The following is a 22,531-nucleotide window of genomic DNA, read 5'->3' as shown; positions in this document are numbered from 1 at the left end:
TTTGCATGTTCCTAGAGCAAATTAAAAGGTAGCTACCATGCTTTCTAAAATTATTTAACATTTTTATACCATGTTTTAAAATATTTAAGTCTGCTCCTAGCATGAATTAGCAGGTTTTGACCATTATTTCTTTACATGTTTGAGTTAACACCTTGTTAGTTTAAATGATCACATGTGAGAATGTTTCTTACATGGCTAACAAACATGTTGGTAGCATGTTTAAGATGTTGCTTATTTGAATATGCATTTTGCTAGCTTGCTTATAGCTTGTTTGCCATTTTGCTAGCTAACATACCACATTTAACACACTGCAAACATTTATAAAGTTAAGTTATTAAGTTTTTTTAAAGAGAAAATCAGAGATAATGACATTAGCATTTTAGCTGACTATCAAACCAATTAAAATGCATAGGTCTGATCCTTCTATAAATAATTGAAGTAATAATTTAAATAAATAATGCGTCTATAAATAATTCTCCCGCTACTTACATACAGAAAGCTGGATTTAAAAATTCTGAAAAAATGCAACGTAAAAAAACCTTAAAAAAACATGCTCTGACATTAGCATTACACCTTGTTATCAAACAATCACTCTACAATGCGTTGGCCTAATGCTTCTAAGTAAAATGTTCTTCCAGTACATATATTATAAAAACCTGTTCAGTGTTCAACAATGTTCACAGACACAGTTGTGAAAAACACAGCTTACAATAATGCTGATGATCAACACCTGCAGAACAAACGCTAACGATAGCACCGCATAATATCATCTATCGTGCTCAACCTGAGTGCCAGGAGACAATCAAACACCAGCAAAATGAACAAAAGCCGCTCTGCTCCTTTATACAACATCATCTAAACTTCAAGCAAAATCCTGCAGGAACATCTCACATCCGACTACCTGACTTGAAGTGCTGTGTGAAGTCAGAAATGTTTCCTCACCAGTCTGGAGCGGGGCAGCTTTTTGGGCATGGGCACGTCTACGACGGGCATCTCTGCGTGTTTGGGATAGGCTTCAGCCTGGCAGTCACTCGGGCCGCTGCCGGGGGGAATGGCAGCTTTGATCTTCACTCGTTCACATCCCTTCACTGAGCAGAACGCAAAGTCCTCCTTCTCATTGTGCGCTTTGATTTTGAGGAAGAGCAGCCTGCGGGACGACAGGATGCCAGACATCAGAGAGAAACACAGAGATCAGCAAAATACAAAAAAGACAGAGTCTGAAAGCTGAGACACTTTCTAAGCTTTATAATTGACAAAAGTGCAGCGTTTAGCATCTAGCCTCCTGGGTAATTTTAGCACAGTTCCAAACCACTGATAACATTTTTTTTTTTAGCATGGTTTAATATGTAATGAGCATGTTTTAGCATGTTGCTATCCTGTTTTGACATGTTGCTAACCTGATTTAACATGTTGTTAACATAATGTAGAACATTGCTAACATGTTTTAGCATGGTGTTAACTTGATTAGCATATTACTATCATGATTTAACATGTTGCTAATATTCTTACATGTTGCTAGGGTGATTTAACATGTTGTTAACATAATTTAGAACATTGCTAACATGTTTTAGTATGTTGCTAACATGATTAGCTTGTTGTATATCTGAAAGCCGAGACACGTCCTAAACTTTGTAATTGACAAAAGTGCAGCATTTAACATCTAGCCTCATGGGTAATTTTAGCACTGTTCAAACCAGTGATATCATGTTGCTAACATATTGTTAGCATGGTTTAATATGTAATGAGCATGTTTTAGCATGTTGCTATCCTGTTTAAACATGTTGCTAGCATGTTTTCACATGTTGGAAAAAAATGTTATGCTAGTAGCATGAGTTTATATTTTTATATTTTTATTATATTATAATGTGAGTTTCATATTTGCTACAACATTCCCAACATGACTTATCATTATGCTAACATGTTTGCTAACATCCACATGATTAGAACGCTATTAACAAACATGTTGCTAGCCTGTTTCAAACATTTTGTTTCATAATTTAGTATGTCTCTAACATGTTTTAGCAGGTTGCTAACTTGATTAGCATATTAGTCACATGATTTAACATGTTGTGGACATGATTTAACATGTTGCTAATATTCTAGCATGTTGTTAGCCTTATTTAGCATGTAGTTGACATAATTTAGAACATTGCTAACATATTTTAGTACGTTGCTAACATGATTAGCTTGTTGTATATCTGAAAGCCGAGACACTTCCTAAACTTGACAAAAGTGCAGAGTTTAGCATCTAGCCTCCTGGGTAATTTTAGCACAGGTCAAACCAGTTCAGCACATTTTAGAAATTTTAGCACAGTTCAAACCAGTGATATCATGTTGCTAACATGTATTAGCATGTTGTTAGCATGGTTTAATACGTAGCGAGCATGCCTAGCATTTTGTTAGCATGTTTTTAATATGTTTCTGGCATGAATTAACATGTTGCAAAAATGTTAGTATGCTAGTGGCATGACTTAATATGCTTGCGACAACATTCCTAACATGATTTATGATTATGCTAACATGTTTTACACGTTTGCTAACATCCACATGATTAGGATGTTATTAACAAACGTGTTGCTAGCCTGATTTAACATTTTCTTAACATAATTTAAAATGTTTCTAACATGTTGTTACCTTGATTAGCATATTACTAACATGATTTAACATGTTGCTAAGAGGATTTAAAGTTGCTAATATGATTTAACAGGTTGTTGACCTAATTGTTGTTCATGTTGCTAATATTCTAACACGTTGCTAGCATGTTTTAACATGTTTCTGAATTGATTTAAGATGTTGCAAAATGCTAGTATGCTAGACTTTATATTTGATAACACATTCCTAACATGATTTTATTATTATGCTAACATGTTTTACATGTTTGTTAAGATCCACATGATTGGAATGTTATTAACAAACCTGCTGCTAGCCTGATTTTTTAGCATAATCTATAATGTTTCTAACTTGCTGTTAACACGATTAGCTAATTACGAACATGATTTAACTTGCTAACAGGATTCAAAGTAGCTAATGATTTAACATGATGTTGACGTAATCTAATATGTTGCTATCCTGATTTAACATGTTGTTAACTTGGTTAGCATATTATTAAAATGATTTAACATGTTGCTAATATTCTAACATGCATGATCCTAACAAAATTTAGAACATAGCTTACACGTTTTAGTATGTTGCTAACATGAGTAGCTTGTTTTAGTCTGAAAGCTGAGACACTTCCAAAACTTTACAATTGACAAAAGTGGAGCGTTTGACATCTAGCCTCCTAGGTAGATTTAGGAGTTCCAAATCAGCGATATTATGTTCCTAAAATGTTTAAGCATGTTGTCATCATGGTTTAATATGTAGTGAGCATGTTTTAGCATGCTTCTGACGTTATAACACAATGCAAAATATAAGTATGCTAGTGGCATGACTTAAGATACTTGCTAAAACATGTCTATCATGATTTATCATCATGGTAACATGTTTGTTGAAGCGTTTAGCATCAAGCCTCAGAGGGGATTTCCGCACAGTTCCAAACCGATGATACCATGTTGCTAACATGTTTTAGCACGTCGTTAGCATTATTTAATATGTAGTGAACATGTTTAACATGATGCTAGCATGTTTCTGATATGATTTAACACTTTGCAAAAATGTTATGCTAGTGGAATGACTTAACATATTTATTAAAACATCCCTAACATGATTTACTATCATGCTAACATGTTTTACATGTTTTTAACATCCCCATGATTAGGATGTTATTAACAAACGTGTTGCTAGCCTGATTTAACATTTTGTTAATATAATTAAGAATGTTTCTAACATGTTTAATCAGGTTGTTAATTTAATTAGCATATAACTAACATGATTTAACTTGTTGCTAACATGATTTAAAGTCGATAATATGATTATATGATATTGTTGACGTAAATTACCATGTTGCTAATATTCTAAACACATTGCGAGCCTGACTTAACATGTTGTTAACATAATTTAGAACATCACTTACATGATTAGCCTGTTGTAAGCATAATTAAAATTTGTTCTACTAAAATGTTACTAACAAAATGGATCATGATGCTAACATGTTTGCTCACGTGATTAGGATGTTGTTATGTGAACTAGCATGTTACTAGCCTTATGTTCTGATGGACGACAGACATCAGAGAGAAACACAGAGATCAGCAAAACACAAAAAAACGAAGACCGTCTGAAAGCTGAGACACTTCCAAAACTTTATAATTAACAAAAGTGCAGCATTTAGCATCTAGCCTCCTGGGTAATTTCAGCACAGTTCCAAACCAGTGATATCACTCATTTCTGCAATTCAATTATGTTTCAATTATGGAGGAAGACTGACGATGTTAAATTAAGAACTGATCTATTTTATTTCCATCCTCTTATCATAACATGAGTGTCTTATAATTGCTGCTACTTGCTTCAGTGTGATTTTCTATCAGGCCTGTTGATAGAAAAGCATGTTTAATTGGATGTGTTTAAAGTCCATTTGCTGTAATGCTGGTAATGTTGATTCAATTTGACGTTATAATGGATTCGTTTAGTTCTGTGGGATTTTGAAAATGATTAGGAGTGATTGGGCGAAGATAAATTCGTAACTCAAACCTGCAAGACAAGCAAATATTTTAAAGCAATTGCACACTTTTGGTCACATTATATAAAAATCCTCACTTGAGAACTTGAGTACTGATTTACTAATTAAGAATATTGCTTTATTTATTTAAAATTCAGTCTTCAACATTTTTTAAGCTTCAAAACATGAAACTGAAAACCCCTTATGTTTTATCACAATGTTAGCATGATTTAAAATGTTGTGAGCATGTTGCTAATTGACATTTATTGTTTAATATGACACAATGCTGTTTTAGCATATTACTAGCTTTACATATCATGTTTGCTTGCATGTTTATAACATGTTGCTAACATGTTTTAGCAGGTTCTTGGCTTGGTTAAATATGTGATTTACATGTTTTAACATGTTGCTAGCATGTTTTAACATTTTGTTAACATAATTTAGAATGTTTCTAACATGTTTTAGCATGTTGCTAACTTGATTAGCATATTATTAACATGATTTAACATGTCACAAAGATTCTAATATGTTGCTAGTCTATGTTAACATAATTTTGAACAATGCTAACATGTTTTACTATGTTGCTAACATAATTAGCACGTTTAAAGCCTAATTTAACTTTTTTTGCTAAAATGTCACTAACAAAATGTATTGTGATGCTAATAGGTTTGCTCACATGATTAGGATGTTGTTACGTAAACATGATTTAAAATATTGTTAAAAATTTCAACAAGTTGCTAGCCTGACTTAATGTTGTTAAGATAATTTAGAGCATTGCTAACATGATTAACACATTGCAAGTAAATTTAAGTGTTGCTAATATATTTAGTTTGCAATTAGCATGACTAGCAATGATTTGACATGTTTTTAACAAGTTTTGATGTGTTGATAGCATAATTTAACATGTTGTTCACATAACGTAATGTTCTAATATTAGCATGTTGGTAGCATAATTTAGCATTTTATTTTTGCTTAATAACACAAATTAGAATCTTGCTAACATGTTTTATTATGTTGCTAACATGGTTTACCATGTTGACAATATGATTTAACACATTTTAGCATGTTACTAGCTTTACATAACATGTTTGCTTGCATGTTTATAACATAATAACATGTTGCTAAAATGTTTTAGCAAGTTCCTGGGAAGGTTAAACATGTCATTAACATGTTTTAGCATGTTGCTAGCATGTTTTAACATGTTTCTGACAGGATTTAACGTATGCTAGTAATGCTAGGGGCATGATTTAACATTAGCTAAAACATTCCTAACATAATTAATTGTTTAACATGTTCGCTCACATGTTTAGGATGTTGTTAACAAACATGTTGCTCGCCTGATTTAACGTTTTGGTAACATAATTTAGAATGTTTCTAACATGTTACTAACTTGATTAGCATATTTCTTAACATGATTTAACATGTCGCTAAAATTCTAATATGTTGCTAGGCTATGTTGTTAACATAATTTAGAACAACGCTAACATGTTTTACTATGTTGCTAACATAATTAGCACGTTGTAAGCATAATTGAACTTTTTTTTACTAAAATGTCACTAACAAAATGTATTGTGATGCTAATGTTTGCTCACATGATTAAGACGTTGTTACGTAAACTAACATGAAGCTTAACATGTTGTTTACATGTTTTAGAATGTTTCTAACATGTTCTAGCATGTTGCTAACTTGCTTAGCATATTAACAACATGATTTAACTTATTGTTAAAATTCCAACACGTTACTAGCCTGACTTAATGTTGTAAGGATAATTAATAGCATTGCTAACAGGATTAGCATGTTGTAAGTAAATGATTTGATATGTTTTGATAGCATAGCAAAATAACATGTTTTTCACATAATGTAATATGTTGTTCAAATATTAGCATGTTGGTAGCATAATTAAACATTTTATTTATGTTGAATAACATAAATTATCACGATGCTGACATTTTACTTTTGCTTACATAATTAGGACGTTGTTAATGTGAACTAACATGTTTCTAGCCTGATGTTTTTAACATAAATTAGAATCTTGCTAACATGTTTTAGTATGTTGCTAACATGATTTACCATGTTGATAATGATTTAACACATTTTAGCATGTTGCTAGCATGATTTACATAATAAAAGTTTTTGCAAAAGCCAATTGTTTTATGACCATAAACTTGTGAAGGTTTTTTTTTTTAAGTACTGACACTAAATACTACAAAAATACAAAACAAAATACTATATTTTATATAAATATCTATTTATTTTTTTCTTATTTTTAAATAAAGCAGCCAACAATGCAAATATTGCACTTATATAAGATATAAAAATCCATTTATAGATGTATAACCATACTTTGTTTGTTGTTGACATTTTTTTTATTCCTAGTATGGATGTCAATGACAACTGGTTACCAACATTTTTCAAAATATCTTCTTTTTGTGTTCAACGGAAGAAATAAATTGGTGGAATCACTTCAAGGTGTGTAAATAATGGGTAAACTGTCCTTTTAAATAACCCATCGTTTACTGGTGTGGTCTCTCACCCAGTGTCCTCCTCCCAGTAATAGTATCCTCTGATCTGGTGATTGTGGCTCATCTTCTCTTTCTGCGTGGTCCTCAAAAACACTCCAGTCTTCCTGGTCTCTTTGGTGAGCCGATTGTGGATGTCTGAGATTATGATGAACGTTGTTCCTTTCGGGTAGCAGATGCCCACGTTTATCCAGTCATTTCTGCAAAAGAGGAAATGAAGAGTGGCGAGGTTAGTTACTGGAGTTTGATAGACGTGTGGAAATGTTTATGAATATTTATGCCAGACACCAGGGGGCGCCAAAGCACTGGTTAAAGCCAAAATGCTTATTGGAGATCATTTATAATCAGAATTTATGATCATACATAGGAATGAAAGGGTGCAGATTACTGAAATGTATTTTTTTAATGTGTTTTTTGCCTAATTCTGTCAACTATTTGTGAATAGCTACATGTGTGAGAAAGCTTTAGTTAAATATTAAATGTAAATAGGACTACAAGGTGGATCAGTGGTTAGCACTGTTGCCTCACAGCAAGAAGGTTGCTAGTTCGAGTCCCGGTTGGGTCAGTTGGCATTTCTCTGTGTAGTCTGGATATTCTCCCCATGTTGGCATGGGTTTCCTCCAGGTGCTCCCGTTTCCCCCACAGTCCAAACGCATGCACTATAGGTGAATTGGGTCAACTGTGTGGTAGTGTGTGTGTGTGTGTGTGTGTGTGTGAATGTAAGAGTGTATTGTTGTTTCCCAGAGATGGGTTGCAGCTGGAAGGGCATCCGCTGCATAAAACATGTGCAATTGTGGCACTTTTGTTTGTTTGTTGAAGTGTTATTTGCTTTAATATTAGACTATATATGTATATATATATATATATATATATATATATATATATATATATATATATATATATATATATATATATATATATATATATATATATATATATTTATACAACAGTTCTGTGTGGTTCTCAAATCTGATTGGCTGAAAGCCATGCGATATTCTGCAATATCAGAACTCCTACAGCCTCTTTACCCTTTATGTATTACTCCGCACACATACAGCCAGCAAAAAGCAGACACTACAGATCTAAAGTTTAAAAGATGCTTTTAACTGTTTTAACAACTGTTTAACTGTCAGCTTATGATTTGAATCCAACGCAGAAGAAAGTAGTTCCTCATACAAAAGGGTTTTTGAGACTCTCCATGTTTGATTTTGTTTTTATATACACAATTATGTCATCAAACTGTTGAGAGTCTCGGCCTGCGGCCTTGTACCATCGCTCACCTCCCACCAGTGCCGATATACAGCCATATCGCACTGCTACTCGTGTGATATTGCTCATATATACATATATATATATATATATATATATATATATATATATATATATATATATATATATATATATATATATATATATATATATATATATATAGAGAGAGAGAGAGAGAGAGAGAGAGAGAGAGAGAGAGATCATATATATATATTGCACTAAACTTCAAAAGTGAAGAATTTATGTTATTTATTACAGAAGTGCTTTGTTTGTAACAGAGTTTTTGAATGTCAAAATAAGGTAAATTAAATAAAAAAAGGGAACATGCTGGATCTGTTTCTTTGCTTTTCTTCATTCTTTTTTATGTATTATAGAAGTATCAGATCGGGTTTCAGTATCAGTAAATACTTAAAATCAAATGACTCGGACTCCAGGGCAAAAAAACCTGATCGGGACATCCCTTTTGCTACTACTACTACTACAACTTCTACTACTACTACTACTACTACTACTAATAATAATAGTAATATTATTAATATTAATCTATTTTATTTATATAAAATGGTGTTCATTTCTAATTTTTTTTTCATATGGTTTTTAATTGTTGCATAATTAAGAAATAAGTGCTTTATGTTTTTACAAATAATTATTTATGACAATTAAATGTGAAAGGAAAAACAAATTACAATCAGGAGGAATGAGGAGTGAAAATGAGAGACAAATGAAGTAAACAGAGCTTGAAATATCGGAGTAAACATTCAGAAATGAGACTAATAAAGAAATAAGCACATTCAGGATTAGTTACTTTGATTACTGTCATAGAGTTATAATAATATGACACAATAATAGTGAAGCTGCTGGAGTTTGACTGAACGTAATTATAGAAAGTTAAACAATTATAGAAAGTCAGTGGTGTGGTTTACATCTATTTTCTGCTGGTCTAAAAGTGTGTTAACGCCTGATTTTAGTGAGTTCATTACAGATACTTGAGTTTTCCAGCAACAGTCAATTTCATTAATTCATTCATTTTACTTCGGCCACCATGGTGGAATAAACCACCAACTTATCCAGCATATGTTTTATGCAGCGGATGCACTTTCAGCTGCAACCCAGTACTGGGAAACACCCATACACTCTTGCATTCACACACATACACTACGGCCAATTTAGTTTATTTAAATTACCTATAGCGCATGTGTTTGGACTTTGGAGGAAACCGGTGCACCCGAAGGAAAACCCACACTAATACGGGGAGAACATGCAAACTCTATACAGAAACATTAACTGACCTAGCTGGGGCTCGAACCAGCAACCTTCTTGCTGTGAGGCAACAGTGCTAACCACTGAGACAAAGTAATGACAATGCGAAAAGGTCTATTAGCTTTTCACTTTAAAAATGAACAAAATTGAGTAGATGGATTTAAGTGTTTCTGTCACAAACAGTATAGACCATTGTGAGGGATGTAAATAAAAATAAAGGTCCCAACGCGTTTCCTGTTTTATTTCTAGAGCTCCCGTGAATCCAGAAAAAGCCATATATGGATAAATAATGTTATGATAGCTGTTTTAACATTAAGTTATAATTGAATTGCCTCTTTATTTATTTTAATTATAAAATAGTTTGATAACAAGCAGAAAATGTTCATGGTCCAGTGACATGACCACATTGAAATGGTCTATACAATAATAAATGGTTCATTTATATTATTATCAAGCAATAAAAAATATTTCAGTGTAGTTATTAACAGATATTTGGGACAACAATAATGTAATTTAATTTTAAACAATCAAGGAGAAGCATTTAAAAGAGCTTCCTAGATTGTAACTGGCAGACTGATATTATTCAAAACAAGGTTTTGATAATTATTAAAATTAACCAAATGAAACAAATCAAATAGTTAGTATGTTATAGTTAAAATTAATAGTTATTATTATTAATGACTAGAATAACAACAACAATAATGTTATTATTAGTTTGTATTTTATAATACAATTTATTTTATAATAATAATTATTATTAGTAGTAGTAGTAAAATTACTATTATCATAATTATTAATATCAATAGCATTAAAACATGCAATAAAATAATGAAATTATTAAAACATCAACACATCATACACATCAACAAAGACACATATTAGTATTAAATTATTAATATTGCTCTAAATTGCTAATTACAATTAGGATTTAATAATAACATCAAATAATAATTATAATAATAACCTTTAAAATTATACTATTGTACAGTTTTTCATCATTTGTAGACTCAGATATTACTCAAAACAATGTTTAATAATTAATCAAAATATTATATAACTGAAACAGTTAATGAAAATGTTACTATTAAAATAATAATATAGTTATGTAAAAACATTATCATTAGTAGTAGTATTAGTAGTAGTAGTAGTAGTAGTAATAATAATAATAATAATAATAAAGTATTAATTATATATTAAAATATATGGTTTTCTGTTTTACAATATATACAATTTTGAAAATATTCCGTCACTGACTAACACGATCTCATGGCAATTCAGAACTTTAGTTTGGTGGCTCATTTGTACAATCTCATTCGTACAGTTTTGTACGATTTACTTTCCTCCAACGAGGGTTGGGTTTAAGGGTGAGGTTTGGTGCCTCTTTCTAAAATCATACATTTTTTGTACAACTAAACTAAACTGACAAAACGTAAAACAGTTACGTTTCCCGATAAGATCAGCCTGCACTGACCTGTTGAAATTGATGATCCAGATGGTGACCTCTGCTGGAGCCGCTTGATCCCAGTGCATGGTGTATCCCTTCCCCATCATGACCACCGGCTGGAACTGCTGATAGTGGTTCCTCTTTCCCAGAGCTCCAACCAGCTCCAGCGGCCGCTCCGGATACTCGTCCTTTACCAGCTTCAGGTTCAGGCTCGCTGGGTTCCGGGTCTGGACATAAATCTGGAGGAGGATGCATATTTCACATGATATTTAAAAAATAAATTAAACAAAAAAGACTCATGCTTAGACCATTTTTTAATTTTGATTGAACATTAAAGAAGACTTTTAGCTAAAACTCTGGTTCTTGGTGATTCGTCAAACAAAAGTCAATTGCTATAGTCAGGGCTTACAGTTAAGGGAAAAAATTATTTGCCCTCCTGACAATTCTTTTTTTTTTTTTGTTCAAATATTGTCCAAATAATGTTTAACAGAGCAAGGAATTATTTACAGTATTTTTTTCTTCAGGAGAAAGTCTTTGTTTTATTTTGACTCAAGTGTGCCGCAAGCCTGCGTTTGAGTGAAGGTCTCGGCCGTTAGATCGCCCCCTGGGGGCTGGCTGCAGTACAAGTCATAAAGCCCGCCTCCTCCGTGTTAATGAAGGAGACTTGAGCCCAAATAAAAAAAATTATTACACTTGCAATAAAATGTCCCGAAAGATTCTGGTTCTGGTCGATTAAGGCACTGGTTATTGTGCTGAAATAGGTGCAGCTCTTCATTTTTGTAAACAGTTTGTTTTTAGCAGTAATTTAATGCTGGGAGTGTCATCGTGATTAACAGTTGTGATTGACTGAAGACTGAAGTGTTATTACTCGATTTCTGTGTTATTTTACCATGACAAAATGAGTTCAGCAGTAAACTATAGTTTCTGACATACATGATCCTGGTGGAACACTGTTTATTCGCTAAGGTCAGGACTTTTTTCGGGCTTTATTAGTTTGCTGATACACGCCTAGCCACCCAGATGGCAAAATACACTCGGACCAGTTCGGCTAGATTCTCGCCTGCCGGAGACTTACCCCTCAGAGCTTAGACTGACTACCTCTGCTGGACCTACTCCGGATGCCTGGACTCACTGCCCGATTCCAGCCCGAGTCAATCGAGCCAGATGCGGCGGCCGAGCAAGCCGGCGCTGCCGCCTGCGAGCCGGAATCAGCCCGCGACGCCGTGAGTAGGTTATGCGCTGCGGCCCGGAGCTGGCGCGATTGAATATATAAAACCCTCATATTTGTTAACGTTATCACATCCATTTGTGTTGATATGAAAGCAAACGCATGCTGAGCAGTTCGGGGGCCGTGGTTGATTTTACATAAAGCGTTTTCGCGGCTCCTCCTCTGGCTTCAACAGACAGTCTTTCTGCACATGTCAAGGCACCAATTTCAGCAGTCTTTTGCGACAGTTTGTGCCCGTCAAGCAGGCGTTTTGACCTCAAGGCGTTCAATGGGAAAAGTCGCGTCGTCCATATTTTTTACAGTCATTGTTTTGGCTAGAATAAAAGCAGCTTTAAATGAAAATAAAAACATTTTAAGGTCAATATAATTAACCATCTTAAGCTATATATTTTTTCGATTGTCTCCAGCAGTGGTTCTCAAAGTGTGGGTCACGGGACAATGAGGGGGTGTCACTTGGCAATTTCTAAATATCAAATTCATTTTATTAAACTATTAGTTAATAGTACCATTGTTAACATGTTAATAATAAAGATAAAACACATGCAAATAAAAAGCCATCAGCCTTTTGAATTTTTTGAGACTACTAGCCACTTAAACTCTGCGGACCCGGTACCGGGTCCGTGACGTCATCGACTTTCACTTTAAGATTTAAAGGGCTAGCATTGCACTAGACCCCTGTAAGTGGTTTCGTTTGAAAGTGTAGAATCTATATTTTATGCACAAATGCATCACTTTGGTTTTTATTTTACTGTACAAAAGTTATTTACACTTAAACAAACAGTATTTTGGATACCCGAGGTTGGTATTTTACATTGGTTCATTTTCATATTTTTCATTTGACACATGTACAAGTTATAGCTCAAATGAAAGCTCTTGCCAGTGCCCATACAGTTCTAGCATTCTTTTTACTGAATTATATTCGCATATCAAACAGTTGTCAAACGAATCGCGGTGTTTCCATGGCGCAGAAGTGAAAACAATACATTTACGATCAATAAGCAGCCCCAGATAGCACAGACAGCTGTCATCTCTATGCTGTGCGCTTCAGGATAATTTCTCCTCTGTTTTTGAGGTAATATGCATAAGTAATCCTTTTATATGTCTGATGTGGTCCAAACACAGTGAATTAGTGATATAAATAAAAGCAAAATCCAGGCAGAAATCCCCAAATAGCTGCAGAGTTTAACTGGCTAGGGTGATTACGTTATATTAAAGACATTGATTTTATGGCACCAGGTTAAGCTTTCTTACACCTTAACCATACTCACGTACATTAAAAATAAATATGGGCCACAACTGAACATGGATGACGGTCTCTGAGTTGTGTCTCCAACATTTGGTGAATAGACTTGGGCCTTTCGGTATGTGTGCGCTGTTCTGTGTAAGGTTTATATATTTATAACCATCTCAGAGAATATTGGTCGTGAGTCACTGGCATTGTTATTTTGAGGTTCGTGGGCTAAAAGTTTGGGAGGGATGGGTGGCTAATAATTCTGACTTCAACTCTATATAAAGATATTCATTGATTGGATTTACAGAAAAGGCACTACATTGTGATATAATATTTCGTCATCAGGATATGATAACTTTGATTTTGATTGTATCGTCAAGCAGCTCTGGAGTGCGTTTTTTTAAACAACAATGTAACTCGCAGCTGAACTACCATAGTATGATGCAACATTGGGAAACAAACGATGTAGTGACGAGTGTTTCCCAAAACCAGAGTTGCTCTGTCGCAGATCTATCATTTGAACCACGTTAGCTACATGGCTCTATTTTAACAGTCTCGGCGCAAAGTCTAAAGCATTAGGGCTTGTCCGAATACACTTTTGCTATTTTAAGGATGGAAAAACACACCCGGTGCCCCGTCGCCTGGTGTAACAGGGTTGAACTCATTCTCTTAATGAGTTATAGATGTGTTTTGAGCATAATGTGCATTAAACCAATAAGAGTCTCATCTCCCATTCCCTTGGGAGAGTCAGTTTCGTTGCGCCATGGTGCATTTGCTATTTACATGACGGACTTTGTAAAGGAAAAAACGGAACGCTTCACTAGTGAGAAAATAGTTAAACAAATCATCTGCAGCACAAGGATAAAGAATGAGCCTCCTCCATTCAGCCTCTTTACTTTCTCTTTACTTTACTTTTACTTTTTACTCCTTTACTTTGGTGGAGTGAGGAAACTGTTTTGTTCGCATTCCACTGAACACATCCTCTAGCCTACATAACTAATTTAGTTTGTTGAGCACAAAAATTTGTTTCGAAACTATTTCTAAATTCCAGTACTATGGAAAATGAATTGTTCAATGGCGCCGTCTACTTCAGTTCCTCAAAACAGCAACATGCCAACAATGCGCCTTAACACACCTGCTTTTCAGACCAGCACACCCATGAATCCATAAAGTGGCGCAAATTTGCTATTTAAACAACGTGGTGCAAAATGTGAAAACTACAGTTGCACTGGTCTGAAAATAACAACAAATCGCGCCAAACATGCCATGGGCCTTATTGCATCGGGTGTTTAATAGGGCCCATAATGTTAAAACATCCTAAATAATGCTCTACAGGGCAGGGTAACAACTTCTTTAGAGAAAATTCCTATTAAATCATCAAACTTTCAGTATCTCACCTGTCCGTAGTGTCCGCTGCAAATTGCGGCTCTCCAGTCAGGAATGTCGATGCAGTCGGGGTGTCTAAGGAGCCAGTTATCTTCTTTGACTATAAAAGCGCCGGGATATTCGCTCACTGAGCCGTCAACGTCGTGGAAAATGGTGGTCTTGTCACCGTCCATCTCCATCTTGCTAAACCAGGGGCCCGGCTCTCCAAAAAACACCCGTGAGGTGATCTACAGACACAAAAAGAAAGCATGGGGAATTAGGACACTGATTTAAATTATGTTTTAAGATTACACTCATTTATCGTGTTGACCGCATTGTTTATGGCAGTGGTGGGCAATTAATTTTTCCAAGAAACCACATTCGACTCTGGGGTGGTTTTAGAGAGCCAGACAAATAATAGTTCCTGTTTTCAAAAAAAAAAAAACTTTCTGTGAAATGATTCAATAAACATTCATAAAAACTCCAAGTATTCTAAAGACCAGCATCTGGGTGCTCCGGTTTCCCCACAGTCCAAAGACAAGCGGTTCAGGTGAATTGAATAAGCTAAATTGGCCGTAGGGTATGAGTGTGAGTGCAAAAGTGTATGGGTGTTTCCCAGTGTTGGGTTGTGGCTGGAAGGGCATCCGCTGCATAAAACATAGGCTGAACAAGTTGGTGGTTAATTCCCCTGTGGTGACCTTTAATTAATAAAGGGACTAAGCCACAAAAAAATAATGAATGAATAAATTAATAATAATAATAATAATAATAGCAAAACACATTTACTATTGTCCCAATAATATTATTGTAATTATTTTTTAGTATTAAATCTCACTCATATTATTACTACTAATTATTATTGTTACTTTTTTTTTTACAAAACAAAAGTAAACAGAAAAGTAACATTGATTTCAAATGTATTATTATTTAATTTCAGTAGAAAGCTTTTTAACATTAAATATGCATTGTTAAAGGTTCTGATTTCACTGTAAAATCTTCCAACAGTCATCACATATTTAGTGTATATTAGTGTACCCATATGCAAGTGTAGTGTATATTAACCAGGTTAACCATATGGTAATCCATCCTGCTGCAGATTACAGTTTAATTAAACTCCCAAGCAAAAAACACAGAGATATTAAACAAACATCACCATAAAACCACCTATAAATATTTATCTCGCTGATCAAATATTTATACTCACACCTGTTACTTTACATCCTAAGCAGTGTTGCTTGGCAACCGCAAACTTAACCTCACTTTGTAATTCCTAGCATTTTTGTTTCCATGTCTCTTTGCTGCTTTCCCACAGAAAGAGATGATCATAAACAAAAGGTGTGTATTCTGCTGCCGTACATCTCTCTAAATTAGCAGTTTTCTGTATTTTGTGATTCATGTTTAATTTTATTTTTCCTTTATTTATTTATGCTTTTGAATTGCATTATGGGACCTTGATCTGTCTTCCAGCAACTTTTAACCTTGAAAGGTTTTAAAAAGTGGCATTATTAATAGTTTAAACCAGGGCCGAGGCCAGAAATTGGGTGGACCTTGGTGAAATATTCTGAACCTTGGTGCCTACCTACTGCCTGACAAAAGTCTTGTTGCCTTTTCAAGTTTTAGGAACAGCAAATAATAACTTGACTTCTAATTGATCATTTGGTATCAGAAGTGGCTTATATGAAAGGCAAAGGCCACTTATTTTACCAAAATAAAACATGATCATGCCTTGATTTTGAATTATTTAATTAGATTAATTTCTAATGCCTCCTACTTCATCTTACCCCAAATGTGCTCAATAGTGTTCATGTCTGGTGACTGGGTTGGCCAATCCTGCAGCACCTTGACCTTCTTTGCTATTAGGAACTTTGATGTGGAGGCTGAAGTATGAGAAGGAGCGCTATCCTGCTGGAGAATTTGCCCTCTCCTGTTGTTTGCAATGTAATTGGCAGCACAACTGTCTTGATACCTCAGGCTGTCGATGTTGCCATCCACTCTACAGATCTCTCGCACGCCCCCATACTGAATATAACCCCAAACCATGATTTTTCCTTCACCAAACTTGACTAATTTCTCTGAGAATCTTGGGTCTGTGCGGGTTCCAGTAAATCTTCTGCAGTATTTGTGATGATTGGGATGCAGTTCAACTGAAGATTCATCTAAAAAAAAAAAATCGACTTTCTGCCACTTCTCCAAACGATCAACTAGAAGTCAAGTTATTATTTGCTGCTTGGGATTGACAACAAGACTTTTGTCAGGTAATAATATGTCTTGCTAATAATTATAATATACCGGCTAATATATACCAAAAAGTTTTTGTTTAGTAGCAATAGTCAGCTGGACAGTTTCGCTTTCAGGAGCTGCTGCCTCAATCAAATGCAGCAATAAAGGAGAAAAACAACCCAGGCTCATTCTGATTATGTACCCCTATATACATTTCTGGAAATCGCCAAATACGTCCCAGGAGCATTGTTTTTTGCCGTTTTTGTTTTGGCGAATACACCAGAGGCCGCTGTGTATGCTTTTTCAGATCTCAAATTCCTCTAACGAGTGGATTTCGCGCCTGCTCTTCTTGCGTAAATTCACTAGAGGCCACTGCCGACTAATTGTTCGACTGACTGAATGACAGACCGACCGATATTCCCACCCCCTTCCCTAAACCCAACCAATAGTGTTTTCAAAAGCACAGATTGACCAGTGCCTACGCCCTTCCCCAAATCCAACTGATAGTGTTTTCAAAAGCACAGATTGACCAGTGACCACCCGCTTCCCTAAACCAAACTGACAGTGTATTGAAAAGCAATCTAGAAAATAATAAGTCCTTGGGGCAGCCTGATTTTCACCACGTTTTCAGATTTGACCACATTCTCACCCTGTCAATTTATTTTTTGTCTTACTGGCTTTCTGGAACCACACGGAGTTAAGCGTTCAGCTTGTAAGCGTGAAAAGGAATGGCGTCATACTGCCCAGTAGCGTTCATTTTAAAGACGAAATGCAGCCATTTGAACTTCTGGCCACATAATTCGCAATCTCGACAAATGTATTTAGACCTACGTTGTCAGAATAAGCCTATTTTGAAGAAAAAAAGCGCTAGTATGACCAAAGTGTGAAGCAACAGTTGGACAGATACATTTTCATGCAGGGAGGGGGAATTTTAATTTTATTGACAAACAATGACTAATTGACACTGTTAATCATCATTATTAAATTTCATTCATAATTCTCCCTACATTAATTGCATGCTTTTTATTTAGGATTTTCTGCCATTGATGCAATCCAAGGACTGTGAAGGAATTATGCCAAGGTATCCATAACTCTGGACCAGGCCGTATCCTGACCAGATGCTGAGGTGGTCATGGAGCATCAGAGAGAGTGAGACCTAAAAGACCTCAGTGACAGACAAGTTTCGCATTGATGCCGTGGGCCACCCACTGGTGGCCTTCTCACACCTACAGTTCTCCAACATGGATGTCTAGCGTTCTCCAGCGCCTATACTGCTTCTCTGCACAAGAATTTTGTCTAGAGGAGAAATGGTCGTGCCCAACTGAGCCTGGTTTCTCTTGAGTTTTTTTGTCCTTAACTTTCGTCAATTGGTGAAGTTTGTTCCTCACCACTGGCTTGATTGGTTCGGTACTTGTGGAGCTGCCATCGATGAATTTGCTCTTCAGTGTTTGGACTTTCAGCAATGAATATTACACCAAGCTGAACTAAACTGAACTTCAACTCTAAAAAAACTGAACTACACTGTTTTAATTTACTATAATCTTCTATGTGAAGCTGCTTTGAAACAATCTACATAGTAAAAGCACTATAAAAACTAACATTAATTGTATTGAATTAAATAAATGGAAACATTTTTGTCTGGGTGGGCCAGCCATCAGTTTGAGTGGGCCAGAGCCACCCTGGCCCTCGCCACTGATTGAAAGTGATATATTTGTCTGGGTCGGTTACAGTAAAAAAAACAACTTTATGGTTGTTAAGGTGTTGTGAGGCTGTTGCTAAGATGTTCTGAGTAGTTGCTATGCAGTTGCTAACATAAATTAGCATAGTTCTAGTATGAATTAGCATGTTGCAAGCAAGTTTCTAGCATAAATTAGCGTGTTTTAACATGGTTTTAGCATGAATTAGCATATTGCTAGCAAGTTTCCAGTTTAAACTGGCATGTTGTTAGCATGAATTAGCATGTTGCTAATATGTTTATTGTAGGAATTAGCATGTGGCTAGTATGATTAGTATGTTTGTTAGTATGCTTCTAGAATGGATTAGTACACTGTTAGTATGAATTGGTATGTTGTTAGTATGTTCTTTATACTGGAATGTTTTTTATAATGGAAGTCTATGAGACAGTTGCTAGGGTGCCGTAAGTGGTTGCTAGGGTGTCCCTGCTAAAAAAATCCAGCTTAAACCAGCCTTGACCAGCCTGGTTTAAGCTGGACATAGCTGGTTTTGACTGGGCTGCCAGGCTGCCAGGCTGGTCAAGCTGGTTTTAGCTGGTCATCTCCCAGCCTAACCAGCTAAGACCAGGCTGAAAATGGCTGGAAACCAGCCTGGAAGTGGCCAAAACCCCTCTTAAACCAGCCTGGTTGACCAGCTAAAACCAGCCAACCAGCCTAGTCTGGTTTAAGCTGGATTTTTCAGCAGGGGTGTCTAGTATGTTGGAAGGTCATCAGTGATTGGCAGATTGGTAGTCTGAGTTAAATAAGTGTAACCTTAAGTCTGTATGACAGTCTGGCGCAAAGGTTTGAGGTCAGAATGTTTGGTCCAATGTTGAGTCAATGGGACTTTTCTGAACTTTCTGGGTCAGTTTTCAGAACACCTTAAGTTGGACCAGTTGGAAAAGATATAGCATCAAAATTTAGTATAGTTTGGAGGTTTGGAGTTAGTTTGTTGGTTATAGTATGAATGGTCTAGGAGGAGATGCATTCTTAAAATAGTTTAAGAAGACGACAGAAGAAGATATTAAGTGTATATAGTATAACAGTATGTTGGCTTTCTCATGCCACCATAATAACAGATGTTTCTTTTGCCTAAGCAGTGTTACTTGGCAACCGAAAACTAACCCTCCTTTTTGTAATTCCTAACATTTTTTCATGTCTCTAAGTTGCTTTCCCACAGAAAGAGATGATCATAAACAAAAGGTGTGTATTCTGCTGCCATCGTACAGTGTGTAACCGCCTCACAATCCTAATCAGATCTGCGCTTTAGACCTTGCAGCAAATGAAGCCTCATACGGGTGTATTGGAAGTGACAGGAAGACGAGAGCGAGAGGTGATTATAACCAGAGGAAGGACGAACTCTGTCAGATAGAAGACGCTGTGAAATGTTATAATCCTCTCTGACATCCTGCACAAAATCAATCAGAGTTCCTGGAATAGCGCGGAGACAGTGACCCCGTCCGCTTTTATTAAGCCGCTCAAAGAGAGACCACGTATATTTTGTCACTGTGGTCTCAAAGGTCCACAAAGATCTGGATGATAGCCGACACTGCATGAGGAACAAGGCTATATGATGCTATCGAATTTTCTTGTGTCGGTAATTGGTGAAGCTTCACAATATATTGATATATCATTGTATTGACATAAGGGCCCATACTAACTATCCTTCGGCTTTAGTTTCTGGTTTATCATGGGGTCACCACAGTGGAATGAACCACCAATTACTTTGGCTTATGTTTCATGCAGCGGATATCCTTCCAGCTGCAACCCAGTACTGGGTAACACCCATACACCCCTGCATTCACACACACACACACTCATTCACTACAGACAATTTAGTTTACCAAATTCACCTACACTACATGTCTTTGGACATTACCCTAAAATCAGGCAGCAACCTCCTGCTTTCTCTCGTGAAGCCAATACTGAAGTAACTGAAACTGCAATTCAACGAAATTCCACTCGTCCTGACCTCATAATGGAGCACATTTCTATTGGCCCCACTGTTATAATGGCCAACTTTACAGCAAAAAAAAGTTGTTTACAGTCTGGTACAAATAACGATTTTGGTTCATATAGCTAATATTATCCTTCATGACAACTGTGAGGGGGGGGAATTTTTTTATAACTCATCTGTTTTGTTTATATTAAGTTTGATTAAGTCTGCATAATTAAGGGCGTGGCTGATTGAGTGACAGCTAGTTCTTGCTGGTCACCATCATGTCACCTCAGCAGATTCCAACTGATCAGCTGCTGAGCTCAGCATATACCATCGTATTTTTTTATTGTTTTATGTGGCTTTACACTGTCAGTTCCCTTTTGGAAGTTCTTTTTACAATTATCAGATAATATGGCATGCTGTGTGCACTTATTTGTGCTCACAAACCATATACGTGGCCTTTATTTCCCAGGTGAGTGAAATTATATACTTGACCACCTCGTCTTATTTGAGATTATTTATCATTTATAATTTTCTTTACACCTGTAAAGCACTCCAGAATCTGAGAGATTGATTAGCTGTAGGCTCTAGAACAGTCATCTGAAGCATTGTCATACAGTGTTATTACTGGATTTAATAAACAGCCTTGGATTTACTAACACAGACTATATTTGAAGTGTGTGAAAGTAATTTGTGCATTCCTTCTGTAGAAAAACATCATAAGAACAATGTTTATTGGCTCAATGTATTACAACAGTGTTTTTAAAAGACTAAACACTTTATTGATATAGTGCACAACCAAGCACAAGTGGTCAGAACACAAATGAGTCGCAGGTAATTAAGTATTAAGCGTTTCTCCCAAAGAAATGCTCATCTAAGCAAAATGCTAGCACGTGTCTGTAGTTCCACTCACGTTTCGCCTCTTTGTTTGGTATCCCCCGGTGGGTGCGATGATGCGCGAACAAAATGGCGACAGTTGGCCATGCCTACTTGTATCTTCTTTTGCGTTCTTTAGAAACCTATGGGTGACATCACGGATACTACGTCCATATCTTTTACAGTTTATGTCTAAAATATATGTTGATCGAGTCTTAGGGTGCTTTCACACCTGTGAATCGATTCAGTTGTTCCGAAACAGAGATTAAAATTGTTACATCGTTGCTCTTTGCTCTTGGAGCGGTTCGTATTCACACTGCAAAGTTTCTAATCGGACCAAAAGAGCTAAAACAAGTCATGTGCGAGTAAACTCTCCTCACATTGGTCAGAGTGTCAGGGTTTATTTTGCAGCGTCTCGCTCAGCTGTCAGGAGAGGTGCTGGTTTGGTGGTGATTGACAGGGTGCGCGCGCGTGACGTGTCTGAGGAGAGACACAGTGGGGAGGGGTGAGAAGGGTGCGCGACGATGCCTATTTGAGGACTGGGAGAGAGACGCGAGATTACCGGTAGATCATCACTCGTTTGCGGGCATCCGGAGACTCGCAAAACTTCCCGCCCTACTCATAATTCTCTCTTCATATAGCCGTAAGCCTATTACATATCCATAAAACACTGTGATATAACAGCGCTCGGATCGGATCGCTTTCTCACTGCAATCGAACCGCTCCAGGGTTCATTTCAATCGAGCCGAGACCACCTCATTCAAGCGATCTCTGAGCGATTACTTTGGCGCGGAACAGAGCGCGATTGCCCTGTTCACATATGCCAAGCGAACCGCGCTAACTGGGCAAACGAGATACGTTCCGAAACAAAAGT

The 22,531-nt window shown here is 36.1% G+C and overlaps 1 protein-coding gene and 2 long non-coding RNA genes across 3 annotated transcripts in view; 2 read left to right on the top strand and 1 right to left on the bottom strand.

Moving 5' to 3' along the window:
• cemip (cell migration inducing hyaluronidase 1) overlaps positions 1-22,531 on the bottom strand; it is a 369,326-nt gene that overhangs the window by 11,646 nt on the left and 335,149 nt on the right. The window contains exons 22-25 of the mRNA XM_087260160.1: positions 14,943-15,158; positions 11,114-11,325; positions 7,128-7,313; positions 943-1,147 (exon numbers count right to left, since the gene is read on the bottom strand). Coding sequence (XP_087116286.1) covers positions 943-1,147; positions 7,128-7,313; positions 11,114-11,325; positions 14,943-15,158 — 819 coding nt within the window. The remainder of the gene's footprint in view (positions 1-942; positions 1,148-7,127; positions 7,314-11,113; positions 11,326-14,942; positions 15,159-22,531) is intronic.
• LOC141375310 (uncharacterized) overlaps positions 1-22,531 on the top strand; it is a 43,325-nt gene that overhangs the window by 18,713 nt on the left and 2,081 nt on the right. Inside the window, exon 2 of the long non-coding RNA XR_015495350.1 lies at positions 18,162-21,877. This is a non-coding gene — a long non-coding RNA (uncharacterized LOC141375310). The remainder of the gene's footprint in view (positions 1-18,161; positions 21,878-22,531) is intronic.
• LOC147843044 (uncharacterized) lies at positions 11,012-15,342 on the top strand. The gene is made up of 3 exons (XR_015495367.1): positions 11,012-11,639; positions 12,633-12,737; positions 12,818-15,342. It is a non-coding gene; the product is annotated as an uncharacterized LOC147843044 (long non-coding RNA).

This window comes from Danio rerio, chromosome 7 (assembly GCF_052040795.2).
Source record: "Danio rerio strain M-AB ecotype USA chromosome 7, GRCz13ab, whole genome shotgun sequence".
NCBI classification, from domain to species: Eukaryota; Metazoa; Chordata; class Actinopteri; order Cypriniformes; family Danionidae; genus Danio; species Danio rerio.
Note: the sequence above shows the minus strand (reverse complement) of the source record. Positions and strands in the feature narration are given on the sequence as shown.